Source organism: Heterodontus francisci, chromosome 37 (assembly GCF_036365525.1).
Source record: "Heterodontus francisci isolate sHetFra1 chromosome 37, sHetFra1.hap1, whole genome shotgun sequence".
In the NCBI taxonomy this organism is placed as follows: Eukaryota; Metazoa; Chordata; class Chondrichthyes; order Heterodontiformes; family Heterodontidae; genus Heterodontus; species Heterodontus francisci.
In genome coordinates, this window is record NC_090407.1 from 9,283,846 (window position 1) to 9,302,005 (window position 18,160).

The 18,160-nt window shown below is 44.8% G+C and overlaps 1 protein-coding gene across 10 annotated transcripts in view; it reads left to right on the forward strand.

Moving 5' to 3' along the window:
* samd11 (sterile alpha motif domain containing 11) overlaps positions 1-18,160 on the forward strand; it is a 231,663-nt gene that overhangs the window by 184,971 nt on the left and 28,532 nt on the right. For all 10 annotated transcript variants that reach the window (XM_068017043.1, XM_068017037.1, XM_068017038.1 and 7 more), the window contains 2 exons: positions 14,179-14,294; positions 15,207-15,285. In XM_068017043.1, coding sequence (XP_067873144.1) covers positions 14,179-14,294; positions 15,207-15,285 — 195 coding nt within the window. The remainder of the gene's footprint in view (positions 1-14,178; positions 14,295-15,206; positions 15,286-18,160) is intronic.

The following is an 18,160-nucleotide window of genomic DNA, read 5'->3' on the forward strand; positions in this document are numbered from 1 at the left end:
CTGGATGTGAAGAACAAAAAGCCTGTTAACTCAGAGGGGAGCAGTTTCTATGTGAGCACTGTGGGCGAGAATGCAAAGGGCAGGACTATATTATGGGATGGACGTGTACAAAAGCCGAAAGTGGCGCAGGAAATGTGATGGGTTAAATTCATAGTATTGTAGTTAGCTAAGAAAAGCTTCACGGAGATTTTTTTTTAAAAAGGGTATCATTCACTTATCTGTGAACAGCATCGTTGTTCCTAACAAGGGCCTTGAATAAGTTAATGCTGGGATTTTTTTGACTGTCAACATTTTAAAAACATACTTTGAGCTTATAGGTTTCAGGAGAAATATTTGACACACCAGAAGCCAGATTGGGAGTGTCTGTGGGACAATCAGGCACTCCCTTAAAATTCCATTTGTGTGTCCCAGGGAGTGCACCATAGGGAACTATCTTGGTTGTGAACAGTGGTGTGGTTTCTGTATATATAAAAAAAATAATTGCCCATGAAGGAATTCCTGGTATTAGTTACAGCAGCAAAATAACCCTCAGCATTACAGGAACAATACATCAGTACCATCGACCCAGTCAAGCCTGGTCCTCAACTAGTTATAACCATTCTTGGACCTAAATCGGTTGTCAAGGCCTGAACATTAACGTTTACATTTGTTTTCTGTTATTTAAGACAGTCTCACCCATTGAACAGTATTGGTTAATATATCCTAACGTGCCAAGCTGCTCTATTTCTCCTCTCCTGTGTCCGCTCCACCAAAAACATACTAGGTTTGAATGGATCTGAGCTTTTGCCATCTTTTTCTTGCTCAGCCTTATCTCCCGTCTCAGGTAATTTATATCTATTTCGTGTTTCTTTTTTTTTTGGCTTTCCAAGGTAAGAGAAGTTGGTCTTGGGGAATGGAACACTTTTTCTGCCAAATATTAACCTCAGTCACCCCTTTACTCTGCTCCAATAGTTTTTCTTCTTCATGTCCCTTCATCCTGACTTGGAACTATTTCACTGCCACTGGATCAAATTTCTGGAACTCCCTCCCTAACAGCACTGTGGGTTCACCCACACCAGATGGACTGCAGCGGTTCTAGAAGGCAGCTAACCACCGCCTTCTCGAGGGCAATTAGGGATGGGCAATAAATGCTGGCTTTGCCAGTGACGCCCACATCCCATGAAATGAACTAAAAAAAAGAAGTGCTCCCCCTGTTGTACTAACACTACATTACTACCTTTCATACAAATCATCCTTCTGGTCTGTTTGAGATTGCCAAACGACAGCAGTTTTTATGCTGAGGGTCAATGCGCACTAAGAACTGGATTTAGGTTTGTCGACCTCAGTTTCTCATTGGAAACCTTTACAAAGGGGATGCACTCACTGCATCAGTTTAACTTTAGATTTAGCCATGCCTCAGTGGGTAGCTCACTCTCGCCTTGGAGTCCAAAGGTTGTGGGGTCAAGTCGCACTCCAGAGAGTTGAACATGTGAATTATGTTGCAGTATCAGAGGTGTCGTCTTTCAGATGAGACGTAAAACCGAGGCCCCTTTTGGCCCCTCAGGTGGATAAAAAAGATCCCGTGGCACTATTGGGGAAAACAAAGTAAGGGAGTTCTCCCCGACGCCCTGGCTAACATCCCTAAAATAGGTTATCTGGTCATTATCACATAGCTGTATGCAGGATCTTGCTATGCCCGTATTGACTGCAGCGTTTCCTACATTGCAACAGTGACCACAAATGTTCTCTCTCTCTCACTTTCTCGTTCACTCATTCACTTGTTCACTCACTCACCTGGATACGTAGACAGTGATATGCAAGAGAATTTTGCTGGGGTGGGGGATTAATAGCTGAGCACAAAAAGCAGATAATATCCAACAAAGTATGGGAGGAGCAGAGTAAAAGGCGCTAGATAAATGCAAGTCCATCTTTCTTTTGGATCTGTACGATGAAAGAGGCAGAATAGTGCATTAACCTGCTTTTCCACCCAGTCCCCCGTCACTGTACAGTTCAAGAGATGCCCAAGCTTTTCACTTTTGTCCCAGCAAAAACCAGGAACCCTCACGTCTGCACATGACCACTTTTCACAACACCATGGGCAGATAAAAGTCCCACTCAACCAAATGTTGATGGTCTGAAAAGATCTTCAACAAAGTCTGGACTGTTACTGTTAACACTGCAAGAGTTCGAACCATTCACACTCAGAATGCCAAAATGATCCCTTGTGCAATTCTTCAGAGTGGTCATAGATAGTGTCCAGCCTCTGTTTATGGTTTCAGATGGGTTTTTTTTGCCCCCGTTTACTTTGGTACCAATAATTGAGCAATTTCAATTTGTTGTTTTTGAGACAAGGTTGTACAGAGGGTGTTGCAGATTGTTATTTCAAAGCATGCCAAGGATCCGGACCGAAGTACATAGATTTGCATTAGTGAACAGTAAATGTAAAAGCAGATGTATTAGGAGGACGTCACTCAGAGAGTGATTAATGTGTTGAATGGTCTATTAAAAAAGGCAGTAGAGACAAAACCATTATGGCCATTCAAAATGGATGTCAGGTGTAAAGTAGGAGAGTTCGGGCTCGAGAGGGATAGCAGAATGGCCTTTGCTCAACCTTGAAGTCAATTTGTTCTGTGATTTTTTTAATGCCAAATATTGGCAACCATGAAGCATTGTGCTGGGAAACTGGGGAGGCCATGTTGGAAGGTAACTGGGAGGGGGTAGGGTTAAGTCTGTAAAATTAACAGCTTGTCTGGGGGGACTTTTCCCTATGATTATAGCTAATTACAATCGAATGTACGCCTCCTTCTTTCTGTTACCATGCCGGTTTAATTGAGTGTTATTCATCTGCAGGCCGTTCACAGTGGCAGAAGCAATGGGCAGACTGCAATTCCTTGGGCCCAGCGGCTGGCCGGGGACCTGGCTAATTGTGAGCCCTTAGGGATTAGGGCAGGTGATTACACAGTTCAGAGTGTAATTACATAAGCAATGCTTGGCTGCTGCCCCAGCTCGGAGGCTAAGGTCACAAGCTGCGTTACCTGAGATTAATCTCAGCTGCCAGCAAGTGCAAGGTACTAGCAGAGCACTTATGTGATTAGCATTAACATTCAGAAGCAGCAAATCGATTAGTAGCTTCTCTCAGACAGTCCGTGCTGCACAATTAGTTTAGAGGTGCAATAGGAGCATCATTATTACTGTGCCATCATTTTCATCCTGTCAGTTTTTAACACCCTCAATATTAACAACTGACAATCAAGAGCCTCAAATCAAAATAGATTTTTAAGAACAGATAGACAACGGGAGATAGCAGACGTCTAGTGTTGCAATATTCTCATTCGAGTGTTAAGGTTTCTGGAAAAGTCAAAATCTACCTACCACTGATTTTCTTTTTTCCACAATAAATTTTCAAGAGTTTCGTACCTCAGTATATTGTGTACTGGTCATGGGAAAGTACCCTGGTTCACCTCCATTGTCCCTAATGTTAAGACAGAGTTAAGATACAGATTGGCCATGACATAGTGGAATGGTGAACAGGCTGGAGGGACAGGATGGCCTCTCCTGCTCCTATGTGCTGGGATCAGTCAGTGCGTATCCAACAGTTGAGACGATTTGTTTTGCCAGATTCATTAGGCTTGAAGGGATATGAGGCTGGACTCCTCCCATTAACTGGTGGTCCTGCTGACTGGTTGTTTTGTCCTTTGCTGGTTTCTCTTTTCCCTGAGAAGTGGTTTAGATGTTTGGGAAGGGTTTGTGGGAGAGTGGGGGCAGTGGTGGAGCAGGTTACCTGGTATTTTTCCAAGTTCAGATGGAACCTGAGGTATAGGTAGTTGCTGTTTCAGCAACTGGCCCGTTGTGTCTGTGCTGGTTCTCTGCAAAAAGCAACGCGGCTAGTCCCATTTCCCCTACCCTTTCCCCATAGCCCTGCAATTTTTTTTCTCTTCAGATAATTATCCAATTCTCTTTTGAAAGCCATGATTGGACCTGCCTCCACCACGCTCTCAGGCAATGGATTCCAGATCCTGACCACTCGCTGCTTTAAAAAAAAGAGTGAAGTATATTCCATATTAGTTAAGGGGGAGGGTTGCACTCTGCTGCTGCAAGGCTTCATCTTTTTCCGGCTTTCAGTGAGTCCTGCATTCTGAGCAATCATTTTCTTTTTATGTTGCCATGCAGATTCTGTTCTGCACTGGGTTAAATCTGGATTTGTAAAATTTATCAAGATACGCTGGCTTATTTACAGTAAAAATGTAAAATCAGAATAAATTTTAAGATCAGAATAACAGATGCATCCTAGGAACAGGAGGAGGCCATTCAGCCCCTCAAGACCCCATTTACCTGTCTTTGCTCCAAATCCCTTGATACCTTTATCCAACAAAAATCTATCTGCCTCTGTCTTAAAAATTTCAATTGAACCTGCATTCACAGACATCTGGGAGGAGTGAGTGCAAAATAAAATGGCTATTGTTGCAATGTTCTTATTTGACCATCATTTAGGTTTTCCAGAAAATTCTAAATCTATCGGTTACTGATTCTTTTTTTCTTACATTAAATTTTCAAGGATTTAAGTGCGGTTTGTGGTGCTGTTGTATGTTTTCCTTGAGGGTTGCCTGTGGTCTGTTGCCCTGTTTCACTGCTGAGACTGTGCATAGAATCATACAGCACAGAAGGGGGCCATTTGGCCCATCGTGTCTGTGCCAGCTCTTTGAAAGAACTATCCACTTAGTCCCACTCACCACCTCTTACCCCATAGTCCTGCAAATCTTCCACCTCCAATTTATCCAATTCTGCTTTTGACTATTGAAATCTGCCTCCACCATCCTTTTCAGGCAATGAATTCCTGATCATAACTCACTGCATTAAAAAAAATTCTCCCTGTCTCCCTGTTTGGTTCTTTTGCTAATTACTTTAAATCTTTGTGTTCTCTGGTTAATGGCCCTCCTACCAGTGGAAACAGTTTCTCCTGATTAAACCCCTTGTAATTTTGAACTCTATTTAAATCTCCCGTCAACCTTCTCTGCTCTGAGAACAGTCTCCGCTTCTGCAGCTTTTCGCTATAACTGAAGTGCAAGTTGCAAGGTAAAGTTGACTTGTTGAACAGTGAGCTGTGTGCATCTTTCCACTATGGAACCTGTCAGAAACACCCCCTGCATTTTAAGTGGGGCGTCTTAATGGCACATCCTCTTCCTGATTTAATGAAATACAGAAAGTGGTGAAAGAAAGACGGTTATATTTGCTTCGGAGGTGAGCTGTTTATAATTCACATTTCCTGCAATAATTACCTCATTAAGCAAAACCAAGCAACTAGCATGAATAACGTTTCAGTGTAAATTAATGAACAACAGGCAGCTTCCGAGGTCTGGCAGAGTTTTGTTGATTTTCTTCTTTTAATTCCCACTCTCTTGCATTAAAACAGTACAGAAAAGAAGTCACTGATTAAGCAGCACGATTATAACCATCAGATCAGCAGATGGGTCAGCAATGAATCAAACTGCACCTGTCTATTCTATCAGATCTCCTTCTGTAAAGATAAATTGTCCTAAATGCGGTTGAAGTAGCATTCTTGTGGTCTTCCTCTAATCCCTCTATGTAACATTCTTCATAAATCTCTTGCCACTCATTCCACTTACATGTTGAGCCATCCTAGTTGTACTTTATATCAATATGGCCCTTTACTGTTTCGCTACTTACAAATTTCTTTTGCATTGAGTTACTTCTGAGTCTGAGAATGACTAGAATTCCCCTCAAGTCAGCAGTTTCTGACACTTAACAATCTTTAGTCGTCATCTACACATTGGCCGGAATTTTAACAGGGGTCCCAACGTCGGGTCAAAATGTGTGTCCTGAGACCGTGCTGGTGGGCAGCGGGATGGCGGAGGCTTTTTTTGGTTAATTGGTTACCAGCGGTGACCAATTAAGAGGCTGCCATTGGGACTGCTGTCCAATTGAGGATGATGGCTTGGGCTCTGCACCCATGGCAGCACTACTGTTGAGACTGCAGGGGGAAAGAGAGGGTGCTTCTACCTTGAGGCGCCCTCGCAGGTAAGTAGCAGCTTTTATTTTTGTGCTGGGGCCAGGCAGGCAGGCCCCGGCGATTGGAGGATAACTAACCCCTCTCGGGTTATCTTGCGCCACAGAGTGGCCAGAAAGGAAGGCTGTTGGGAGGCTGCTGCAATGTGACGGTTGGGAGTCCTGATGTCAGTAAAATGCTGACGGGGTTGTAAAATGGTTGCCTGTTTTTCTGCCAATTGGATTAATTGGCTGTCCATCTCCAGTTGCCGGGCAGCTGATTCGCCTCTGGTAATATCCCGTGGTGACGGATGTGTCAGGTTGCCCTTTCAACGTCGTCTTCTGCCGTTTTTATCACCCCTCTTGCCTCCCAGGTCATCGCCAAAACCCTGGTAAAATTCCGGCCATTGTTCTTGAAAGAGATGTACCTCGCTTTCTGTATCCTCTTCAATTTGATTAGCTAGTGTCAGGCTGGTCCCATTATTGCTCCCTCTGCCATCTTCTGAAATTGGAGCATAGGAAGGAACATAGGAATAGGAGGAGGCCATTCAGCCCTTTGCCATTCTATTAGATCATCGCCAATTTTGTATCTTAACTCCATGTATTCCCCTTGGTTCAGTTAACCCTTTATGCCCTTGCCTAACAAAAAATCAATCTGTTTTGAAATTTTCAATTCAGCCCCTCCCCCTCCAGACTCAACAGCATTTTTCAGGCGGAGAATTCTAGATTTCCACTAGCCTTTGAATGAAGAATGCCTCCCGGCATCACCCTCAAATGGCCGAGCTGTAGTTTTGATGTGCCCCCTTGTTCTAGACTCTTCCACAGCAGGAAATAGTCTCTCTCAATCTACTCCATCTGTAAATTTCCCCCTCGGTGCTTTGCAATGTCTTTGCTGATATTTTTGTTGAGCGACACAGTTCCTCTGTATACGCCAGGCTGAGTGGAGGCTCCGTCACTTCAATATTTCAGGTTTTTTTTGGACGATTCTTAAAAATACACCATCTGAGGCACTGACTGTGGAACTGGTTCCATCTGGCTTGTTCTCGCTTTCTATAACTGAATAAGCTATTTAGCTGCTAGATTGTACAAGCTACGGGGAGAAAGTGAGGGAGTGGGACTAATTGGATAGCTCTTTCAAAGAGCTAGCACTGATATGATGGGCTGAATAACCTCCTGTGCTAGATGATTCCAGAGCATATTGATTTCTTGTCACTTTATTATACCAGGACATGAGCACCAAAATCCAGGCTGATACTCCAAGTGCTGCACTGTTGGAGGTACCATCTTTTGGATGAGGTATTAAACTGAGGCCCTGTCTGCCCCCTCAGTTGGGTGTAAAAGATCCTATGACACTATTTTGATGAAGAGAAGTGGGGGTGGGGTGGGGGGTTCTCCCTGGTGACATGGCCAATATTCGTCCCTCAATCAACATCACAAAAACAGATTATCTGGTCATCTTCACATTGCTGTTTGTGGGATCTTGCTGTGTGCAAATTGTCTGCTGCGTTTCCTACATTACAACAGTGACTACATTTCAAAAGTACTTCATTGGCTGTAAATCGCATTGGGACATCCTGAGGTCATGAAAGGCGCTATATAAATGCAAGTCTGTCTTTCTTTACTAAGCAATCATAGCTCAAAATAGGCCTTTCAGTCACTGTACCAGCACCTAGTGATCCACCGACGTACCTTGTCTGGCTGTTTAACTGGAGCTATCTACTCTGATCCGATACCCTGCCTTTTCCCCATTTCCTTTTACAGAAAAGAACAGCAGAAAAGAGAATCAAATTCATTCTGTAATGCCCTGAGCATTGGATGCTCTCGTCATGCCAGGGTCTTTTTTTTCCCACAGTACATTGTGATCTGCCAATCTTTGCCACAAAGGTGGTCTCTTCACACTTTGATGATCCTTGCTGGTGTTGGGTTGACACAGGCAAGCACATTTTCCACTCAATAGCTAACTAAGCACATAGAATAACTGTCTCGCCAGTCGTGGCGTATTGTGAGCTATAAATGTGATGAGAAGGCAGCAGCTGTGCATGTTGAGAATATTGCCTTAGTTAGTTGGCATCTCGGTGAACCCATTGTGCTTGTTGAAAGGCCCTTGCTAATGACAGTTATCGAGATTGGCTTGCAGTTCATTTGATCTCACATTTTTAAGTGCTGAATTTTTTGGTTGACATATTTTCCCTCATTACCTCTCCCTAAGTCGATGTGTTGGGAGGGCTGTATGTTTAATTCAGTATATATCTCCACAGGCACTCCAAGTGTCATTGACCCCCTCGGTCAGTGGCTCTTTTTCATTCCTTTGAGCCCTAAGGAACATTTTTTTTGTTCTAACCCTACACCACCACCCCCACACCTCCCCCCCACTGACAGAGTTTTGCACCACCTCTCCAAAATGTAATGATGTTTGCTGGGACTTTCATGTTTCCATGATCTACTGCAGCTCTCTGCGCACTTACCGTCTAGCACTATGCATCAAGAACTATGAGCTGGTAGGGTATTGGACTAAGAGGGGCATCTCATTTGAGCCCAATCCTGACTGGGAGATGCACCCAGTGCGGCATAAGCCAAGGACACTCTCCCTTAAATTATGTCAGGCTAGGCCCACCTCCCAGTCCAGTTGCCTTCTCTCTCTCTTCCCCCAACCTCACCTACTCTCAGGCAATTTGATATGAACAAGCAAACCTACTCCTCTCAGAACCATTTGCATTTCTCTCAGGTCTGTCAATGACATGAGCCCCATTCCCCAGGTGAGATGGGAGATGACCCTTTTCCAGTTATTGTATGTATGTGGGGCCCTGGTGCAAAGGTTCTCAGCTTTGGCTGAGTGGTAGTACTCCCTTCTAAAGTCAGAATCAGAAGTAGTTTACAAGCCCCACTCCATGGACCTGACCACATAATCTAGGCTGACACTTCAGTGCAGTACTGTGGGAATGCTGCACTGGTCAGAGGTGCCGTGTTTCAGATGAGACATTACCCTGAGGCCTCATTGGCCCTGTCAGGTGGATGCAAAGGTTGCCAAGGCAATATTTATAGAAGAGCAGGGAGTTCTCAAGTCGTGGCCAATGTCCATCTCTCAACCAACATCACCAGAATGGATTAACTGATTATTCATCTCATTGCTGTTTGTTGGAGCTTGCTGTGCACAGTTTGGCTGCTGTGATTGCCTACAATACCATACTTCAGGAATTCCTGAAAATGGTCACAGAAACACCCTGTTCTTCAAAAAGAAAAATGCCTTGGGACCTTTTACATTCACCAGAATGGAAAGATGGTGCCTCTAGCAATGCAACAATCTGTTAATATTCCCTGAAGTGCCAATCTAGTATTATGGGCTCAAGTCTCTGGATTGAGATTTGAACCCACAAGTCTATAACTCAGAGGTGAGAGTGTTATCCACTGGGCCTGGTTGATAAAAGACTTGCTCGAAATTATGGCCGGAATTTTACATTAAGCGGAAGGCCCTGCCCACTGGCTGAAAAGTCGGGGTGAGCCTGCCTCCACTGGGCCTGGGGGGCCACGCTGGAATTTTTCGCTCCCCAGGCCCTTAATTGGTCTTGGGCAGGACTTCCACCTCTTTGAGGCAGGAAGTCCCGCCTAATGGAGCTCCCAGCCAATCAGTGGGCCGGCAGCTCTTAGACTCAGCGACACCACTGGGAGCTTGGCCTGGGGCAGGCGGGCTGTTTCATACCACTGGCCCGCGTAATATTGCAGCGGGGCAGGAGGGGGTCGGGAATGGCAACCCCCCCCCCCCCAACCTCCTTTTATGGACCCCTGTCACCAGCCCGCTCTTGTGGGGGGGCCGTAAAATTCCAGCCCGTGAGTACTGTGATGCTGAGATGTGCAGTGGTAATCTCACAAGTTGGAATGTGGATGTGATGGCAGTTCCATTCATCAGTTGACCACCTTAATACAGATATCACTGATCGTCTGATCTGAAGGCTAATGGCTTGTGTCACTGGAAGTGTTTCACCAGGTGGTTTGATAGAAGCTGAAAGCATTGCAAAGTGGTTGAATTGATTGTTCTCCTTTCATTTCTACGTCTGGTATATTCGTAATGAGTTACAATAGTTATATTATGGATTTTCCTCTGCCTTGCAAGCACAAAGGCTAAAAAAAAATCCACTTGTACTGCTTTTTAAAGCAGTACAGCTCTGCCATTAACTAATGGGCACCAAAGTAACACCTTCCTTATTCGACTAACAGATAATTGGAGATGAGATCTGGCCACCTGTAGTTTGAGCTCTTGAGATTTTTCCCACTCCTCGGTGGAAGCTTCAGACTCACGCTGGGCTACAATTCCAAAGGTGTCAGATAATATCTGGTGCCTCATCCCAGAGATAAATTCTTGATGTCGAGGGCTTGGATTAGTGGGCCATCTGACATTGCCAGGGTTGGGGAAACTCATCAGCAGATTCTGATGAGTTGCTATTCCGCATGTCCTCTTCTTTTGATGAACGTCCACACTTCAGGGGCCGAATGGCCTACTCCTGTTCCTGTGTTCTGTCCCTCTGATTTTCATGCCCCTTGCATTGCCATCTTCCTCTGGCTGAGATAAGGATGTTGCTGCTAAGAAATTAACATTGCAAACCCAGTCCTGGCACTCTGTGGTACAGCATTTTATTGAGCTGATGCCTTGTGCCAATGGTCTTTAAATTCCTTTCTTGAAAATGTTAATTTTTTTTTCTGTATTCCTGCTGTTGGATATATTGTTTGCAGTGTCCGTGTTCTGGGCGACTGCCGCAGGGTCCTTTATGTGTCACCCCTGTCACTAGAGCATGGCAACCTGACCTGAACCCGACCCGGCCCGACGACGTGTCAGGTTCGGGTCAGGTCAGGTCGCTGTTCCGGGTCCGGCATTCGGGCTTGGGCCGGGTCGGACACAGTGACAGCCAGGACGTCAAGGCGGGAAATGTGCATCCGGACTCCGCACTAGTCTGCAGTGAGCAATTCCATACAAGCTAGAGCACAACCTCTTTAATATAATCAACTTGATTCCGGGGGTCAGGCACGGGAAAATATCAAAGGACTCGGCCGGGTCGGGCTCGGGTCAGATGTGGTTCTGTTGGGCTCGGGTTGGGTTTCAATTGCAGACCCGAGCAGACCTTTACCTGTCACTTTTTTTTCCCAAAAATATACTTTATTCATAAAAATCTGTAAAAAAAAAAAAAAATGCATTACAAAACAGTTCAAAACAGCACCAGGTTGACATTCCAAAAAGTGCAAAGGAAATCAGTTTTCTTCAATACAGGAGTGAGTTACCTCACAACCCTTCCATTCCATTTTACATGCCATGTACATTTTACAGCAAACCCCTATTTGGCGTATACAGCCCAAGGATTTCCCATGGGTCCAGCCCCTCAGTTCACTATGGCGGAAGGACCTTACACAGTGGTCTTTCCCCATTGATCCTTTGCAGCGGCTGCCCCAAGCTTTAGTGCGCCCCTCAGCACATAGTCCTGGACCTTGGAATGTGCCAGTCTGCAACACTCGGTCATGGACAACTCTTTGCACTGGAAGTCCAGCAAGTTTCGGGCAGACCAAAGAGCGTCTTTCACCGAATTGATGGTCATCCAGCAGCAGTTGATGTTTATTTCAGTGTGCGTCCCTGTCACTGCCTTTGTATAGGCACCACAAACCACACTTCAAATGGCCGAGAAGTGATAAATTGCTTCTCATTTGAATCTTCTCTTCCTTATACAATCATCATGATTTTAAAACCCCAAATTGCCATCATCTAATTCTGATTTTTCTGATAATACTGATTTATCTTGTCTTGCACGATGAATCTTTTAACATTAAAAAATAGTTCATTCGAACATGAAATCTTCAAACCAAGAGCAAGCCCATTGCTAAAACCAATGAGATTAACCACCAGCACTGGGATGCAAAGTCTCCCTCTTCTGGTTGGATGTCTGCTTTGCACTGTTTCTATTTTAATCTCTGTTTGCACTCAGGGTAGAATAGCTTCAGTTTCTTTTTTCTCCCCTTCTCTCTAGAAGCCATGTACGTCTCAATTAGTTAGGCTTCCATTGTGGCAATCATCCTCCTGGACGTTGAGCATTAGTGAGCTGTCTGCGGAAGACGTCACAGCTGATCCCAACCCTGTTCTCAGCTGTCATTTGCACATGTTCGCTAGGGGTTGGTTGTGTAGCAATCGGGAATGGGAGCACTGGCTGATTTCCCATTGCTTAAACCAGTTGTACTGGGATTAATTATAAACCACTTCCCGTCACCATGCTGAGATCAGCTAACGCATACTGCATGGAAGCCAAACCTGAGTGCTGGTTTGCTTGGCTTGGTGGCAGAGACTTTACCTTTGAGCAATCAAGGTAGCTGAGCATATTTTCCTTCTTATGATACTCCCTTGACATCTCCTTGCTTTTACATGTCTCTTAAGGAAGATATTAGTAAGGTTTCTGGACTGTGGAGCCCAATGAGAACCATTACTGCCGCAGACTTAGACAGGATGATCATGATGTTGGTCAAGCCATGAAGCTGTACTTCCCAAGTGGAATGTTTGGTGTTGATATAGTGCTAACCTTGGACAGCTCTATTGAGAACTAGGAATGGGTCAGTGACTCTGGCGATGAAGACAGGACCACAAAAGAGAGGGGCAAACCCTTGCAGCTCGCTTCCACTCCATATTTTAGTCTAAATGTAAAATACTACAATGGAAGAAATCTGAAATAAAAACAGAAAATGCGGCAAAATACTCAGCAGCTTGGACAGCATCTGAAGAGATGTAAACGGAGGTAATATTTCAGGTCGATGAATTTTCATCAGAACTGGAAGCTGTTAGAGATTAATAATTTTTAAGCAAGTATGGAGCCAGGGGAAAAGTGGGGGTTGGCGGGGAGATGAAGGAACCAACAAACGGGAAGGTCGGTGACCGGGTGGAGGGCAGGAGTGATTTAAATGACGAGGGACGATGGTGCAAGGCAAAATGGGGTGGGAATGGGGCAAATAGAGAAACAAAAGATGGGTTCAGAGGAGATATAAATATTTGCAGCTGATTTAGTGGGGGGTGCATTGAAAACCTGGCAAAGGGGAGAAGGCTGCTGTGGCCTGGGAATGTGGTGGAGAAAGGTGGACAACCCCAAGCATTAGCCCATACCTCTGCCACTCCCAGTGGTTCCTGTGGAGCCATCCTCCTGCAGGGCCAGAAAATGGTTACAATCTAAAGCGTTTAAATGTGATATTAAAGCTGTTGAGTGTGTTATTTTAATACCTTTGTTCATATTTCTCATGAAAATACCATGATTAGCAAAAAAACTGCAATGATTTGAACGGCACTTTTCATTAAATAATTGCTGTATTTTTCTACTCCTCACCAATGCATGTTGTTGCCGAGCTAACAGTTGTTAAGGGTTTTGGTTAGAAGAAGGTTGCAGGCTATTTTAAATATTGATAACGCAGGAGTCTTTTCTCCCTCTGGAGTTTGTGCTAGAAAACTGCCTCGCACACACCTCCTGCTTAGACAGAATTTGTTAATAATTAAAAACGCAACATAGGCCCTCTAAAATATTTCAGGATCCAAGTGTTTGTCAAATTGTAAACTACAAGCGAGAGAATGTTGGTAATAATGGGTGCATATTTTCAATTACTGGGTGCTATTGTATTTTCACCCCCTGTACATTTTCTCCTCTACCAACCACTTAAGGCATTGACATTTTTGCAGGGGTACAGGTCCTTGGGCACTGGTAGCCTTCCGAATAGCTACCCAAGCAGCCATTCGCCGTCCAAGCCTTGCCATTGAATGTTGACAGGGTCTTCGGTTGTGGGTAGCCGCCCCCTTGCTTGACGGCTACGTACATTCATGTCAAGTATAGGTCAATGGGTAAAGAGAAGCCTCAGCACCCTGGCTGATTTTCTTCCCTCCCTAATCCTGAGGACCTGAGACCCTGTTGCTTTCCCAACTGAGATCAGTTTGGATTGGGAGGATTAACATTAGAACCTGCCCAGACAGTGGCCCAGTCACTTGATTATCCAGGCCTGTCGTCCAAAATTTGTATGTTAACAAAACGGCTGTTGTTGACCCACCCGAAGGGATAACGAGGCAGGAATCTGGGGAAATTTAACAAAAAAAGGAAAGTTTTACAAAAAGATCGTTAGAGGAGTGATTTGAAAAGATATTTGAAGGTGACTTGAACATTTTGTAAAACCCCGCTTTGTCTTTTTTCTTTTCAGGGAAATGTCACATGCAAACCCTTTGCTTTCACCGCAGAATGCACCACACATTGCTTTAGGTCCCCATCTGAGGCCTCCATTCCTAGGAGTGCATTCAACCCTGTGCCAGACTCCAGGTGAGTACAAAAACATGGAAACAGCACTAAGAGCTGAGGGGGACTCTCTTATCATCTCCTTGACCCAGGATTATGGTCAGTAGGCCTGGTGAACCAGGCTTCCTTGTGACGCTGCTCTCAAATGAATAGTCCATAGACACTTTCAATCTAGGCCCACACATGGATTGGCCAGACAGAAGGCTGTTGAAGCTAGTAGAACCTTACCCAGGAATGAGTCAGTGCCATGAGGGGAAGGAAAAGGGGGGTAAAAATAAAGGCCATACACTCGGAATCATCTACACATCCAGTAATCTCTGAAAAAAACAGAAACTAATGGGGCAACCTTTTTGAGATGCAATGGAAAAGAAAGACTTGAATATATATACAGAACATCTCCCAGAACACCTCAAAGTGCATCGCACACCAAGAATGAAGTACAATGATTGTAAACCAACAAACTCAGAAAACAATTTGCACATGGGCAAGATCCCACAGACAGTTCTGAGGTAAATAATCAGTTATGCTCTTTCTGATGGTGTTTGTAGAAAGGGGGGAATATTGGCCAGGATCCCAAAAGAGCTCCCTGTACTCCTTTGAACGGTGATGAGGGGCCTTTACAATCCACCTGAACCACTGGATTAGGCAGACTGAGCCCCGGTTTAACATCGTCATCCGAAGGACTGCACCTTGAACAGTGCAGCGCTCCCTCAGTACTGCACTGGGGGTGTCGGCCTGGATTAAGTGCTCAAATCTCATGCCTTAAATGATGAATTCACTTCAAAAACACTATGCTGCAAATGATTTTTAAATCACACCAGAAGTTTAATAGCAGTGAATCTGGTCTGTTTTTGTAGATGGCAGACGGGATATGCAAGTTCTCGTCAGGCAAATGAGTATTCGCACTAACTCTAGGCCCTTGAATGATCCCTGCAGGTTATGGCTTTTTGCAGCCTGCCCAGGCGGAAATATTCGCACGGCAACAAGAGATGCTACGGAAGCAGAATTTGGCGAGGTAAGCACGGTGTTAACACATGCTGTTTATCGGGCAGATGTTTCCTGCTTTATCACAAAGCGGAGGAATGTCTGTGATGAATAACCGGATGCCCCTGTACCTGGCACAATCCGCCAGGGTCTGGCATCACCAACTCTCACTCACAGCTGTAATCAAATGAACAATATTAACCTTTCTGAACACGCTGAGTGGTTTTCACTGGTTCTGTGCTAGACCTCAGCCAAGTAACGTCGTCTGTCAAATATCTCAGAAAATTTATTGCAAACACTTAAACCTCAGCAGCGTAGTGCTACACCCAGTCTTATTTATTTAGAGATACAGCACTGAAACAGGCCCTTCGGCCCACCCAGTCTGTGCCGACCATCAGCCACCCATTTATACTAATCCTACATTAATCCCATTACCCTCTCACATCCTCACCTTCCCTCAATTCCCCTACCACCTACCTATACTAGGGGCAATTTATAATGGCCAATTTACCTATCAACCTGCAAGTCTTTGGCATGTGGGAGGAAACCGGAGCACCCGGAAGAAACCCACACGGTCACAGGGAGAACTTGCAAACTCCGCACAGAGAGTACCCAGAATTGAATCCGGGTCGCTGGAGCTGTGAGGCTGCGGTGCTAACCACTGCGCCACTGTGCCGTCTGTTTTTGTATACAATTTTACAGCACAGAAACAGGCCATTCGGCTCAACTGGTCTATGCCAGTCTTTATGGTCCTCCCATCCTACTTCATTGCACCCTATTGATATATCCTTCTATTCCTTTCTCCCTCGTGTTTATCTTTCTTCCCCTTAAATTTATTTCATTTGCCACAACCACTCCATGTGGTAGCAATTGTCACCACTCTCTGGGTAAAGAGTTTCTCTTGAATTCTTTATTGGATTTATTGGTGACTATCTTATCTTTCTGGTTCCTAATCCATTTTAAAATAACTTTTTTTTTCTCTGCCCCCGATATATCACCCGGTGTGTCTGATCCTAGTCAACAGGATATGTGACCATTGGTCAAAATCCTGGAACTCCCTCTCTAACACTGTGGGTGTACCTACACCATATGGACTGAGGGGTTCAAGAAGGCGGATCACCACCAGCTTCTCGAGGGCAATTAGGGATGGGCAATGAATGCTGGCCTTACCAGCGATGCTCACATCCTATGAATGAATTTTTTAAAAATGCAGGGTCTTCCAACCAAGCCTTGATCTGTCCGCACCGAGGCCCACAAACACCTTGTAGCAGAAGCTTATGACCAGGTTCACTTGGCGAAGACCAGCTAACCTAAGACAGACCACAGATTGAAGCTGGGCCCTTGCAAAAGAGAGTCCCTTTCCCACCAGCAGAGTGCAGGTGATCCCCACGAGGAAGGCATTTGCAAGCACAGGTGATAAAGATAGTGGGAGCAAAGGATAAGAAGTACAAAGAACAAAGGAGATTGGGAAGATTTAATAGAAGTGTACAAGATTATGACGGGCTTAGATAAGTTAGATGACGAAAAACTGTTCCCATTAACAAATGGTACAAGGACTAGGGGACACATTGAAGGTTTTGGGCAAAAGATGCAGGGGGATTATGAGGAAGAACTTCTTTACACAGCGGGTGGTAATGACCTGGAACTCGCTGCCCACAAGGATGTTGGAAGCGGAGACAATCACCTGACTTCAAGAGGAAGTTAGATGGTCACTTGAGAGAAATAGAGTTGCAGGGCTACAGGATCGAGTCAGGGTGTGGGACTGACAGCATGGCTTCGTGGAGAGCCGACATGGACTTGATGGGCCAAATGGCATCCTGTGCTGTAAATAACTCTGACTCTAAGAGAAAGTACTATCGCCACTTTTCCATATAATGGAGAATATGATGTTGGCTTGATTTTGGGGGGTCATCTGATGTTTGCAATTTGCTTGCATTGCTGTGAGGTTTGGTAAGGATGAATTGCATGCACTGAGGGTTGCTCCCCATCCATGTTCTTCCCATTGTTACGAGGAGAATGATCTCAGTGTCTCTAAACATAAGTGGTGAAGATCAGTGATTCAGAACAGCTGTATCAGTGATAGAGCAGAAAAGTCAAGATTAAAATTAAGATAGGAGATCCACTAAGGCTGAGACCCATTCAGTGGACAGAATTTGCCCAGCTTCAGGTGAATGAAGGACAACCATAGCACATCCACTTATCTGCAGCAGATAAGTAACAACTGGACCAGGTTACCAGGAAAACGAAAAGAGAAAGGCTTGCATTTATATAGCGCCTTTCATGACCTCAGGATGTCCCAAAGCGCTTTACAGCCACTGAAATACTCTTGTAGTGTAGTCATTGTTGTAATGCAGGAAATGTGGTAGCCAGTTTGTGCACAGTAAGATCCCACAAACAGCAACGTGATGGTGACCAGATAATCTCTATAAGTGATGTTGATTGATAAATATTGGTCAACACCATGGAGAACACCCCTGCTCTTCTTCGAAATAGTGTCATGGGATCTTTTATGTCCACCTGAGAGGGCAGATGTCTTTAACATCTCGTCTGAAAAATGGCACTTCCAACAATGCGGCACTCCCTCAGTACTGCACAGGAGTGTCAGCCTAGATTATGTGCTCAAGTTCCTGGAGTGGGATTTAAACCCACAACTTTCTGGCTTAGAGGCAAGAGTGCTACCCACTGAACCATGGCTGACATTGAGCATGATTGATACTAGGGCATTGGACTTATTTAAGAAACAGATGCTGCACTGTGGAGGGGGCAGTGTTGGTCTACTGTAAAGATGAAACCGAGTGGGCCGAAGGGTGGTCTTCATCCAGATGGATCTTGTCACTTGGCTTGCCAGTTTCTTGTCGCACTTAGATTTTTGATGAGTGAGTTTTGAAGTGACGTGGCTACTCTAG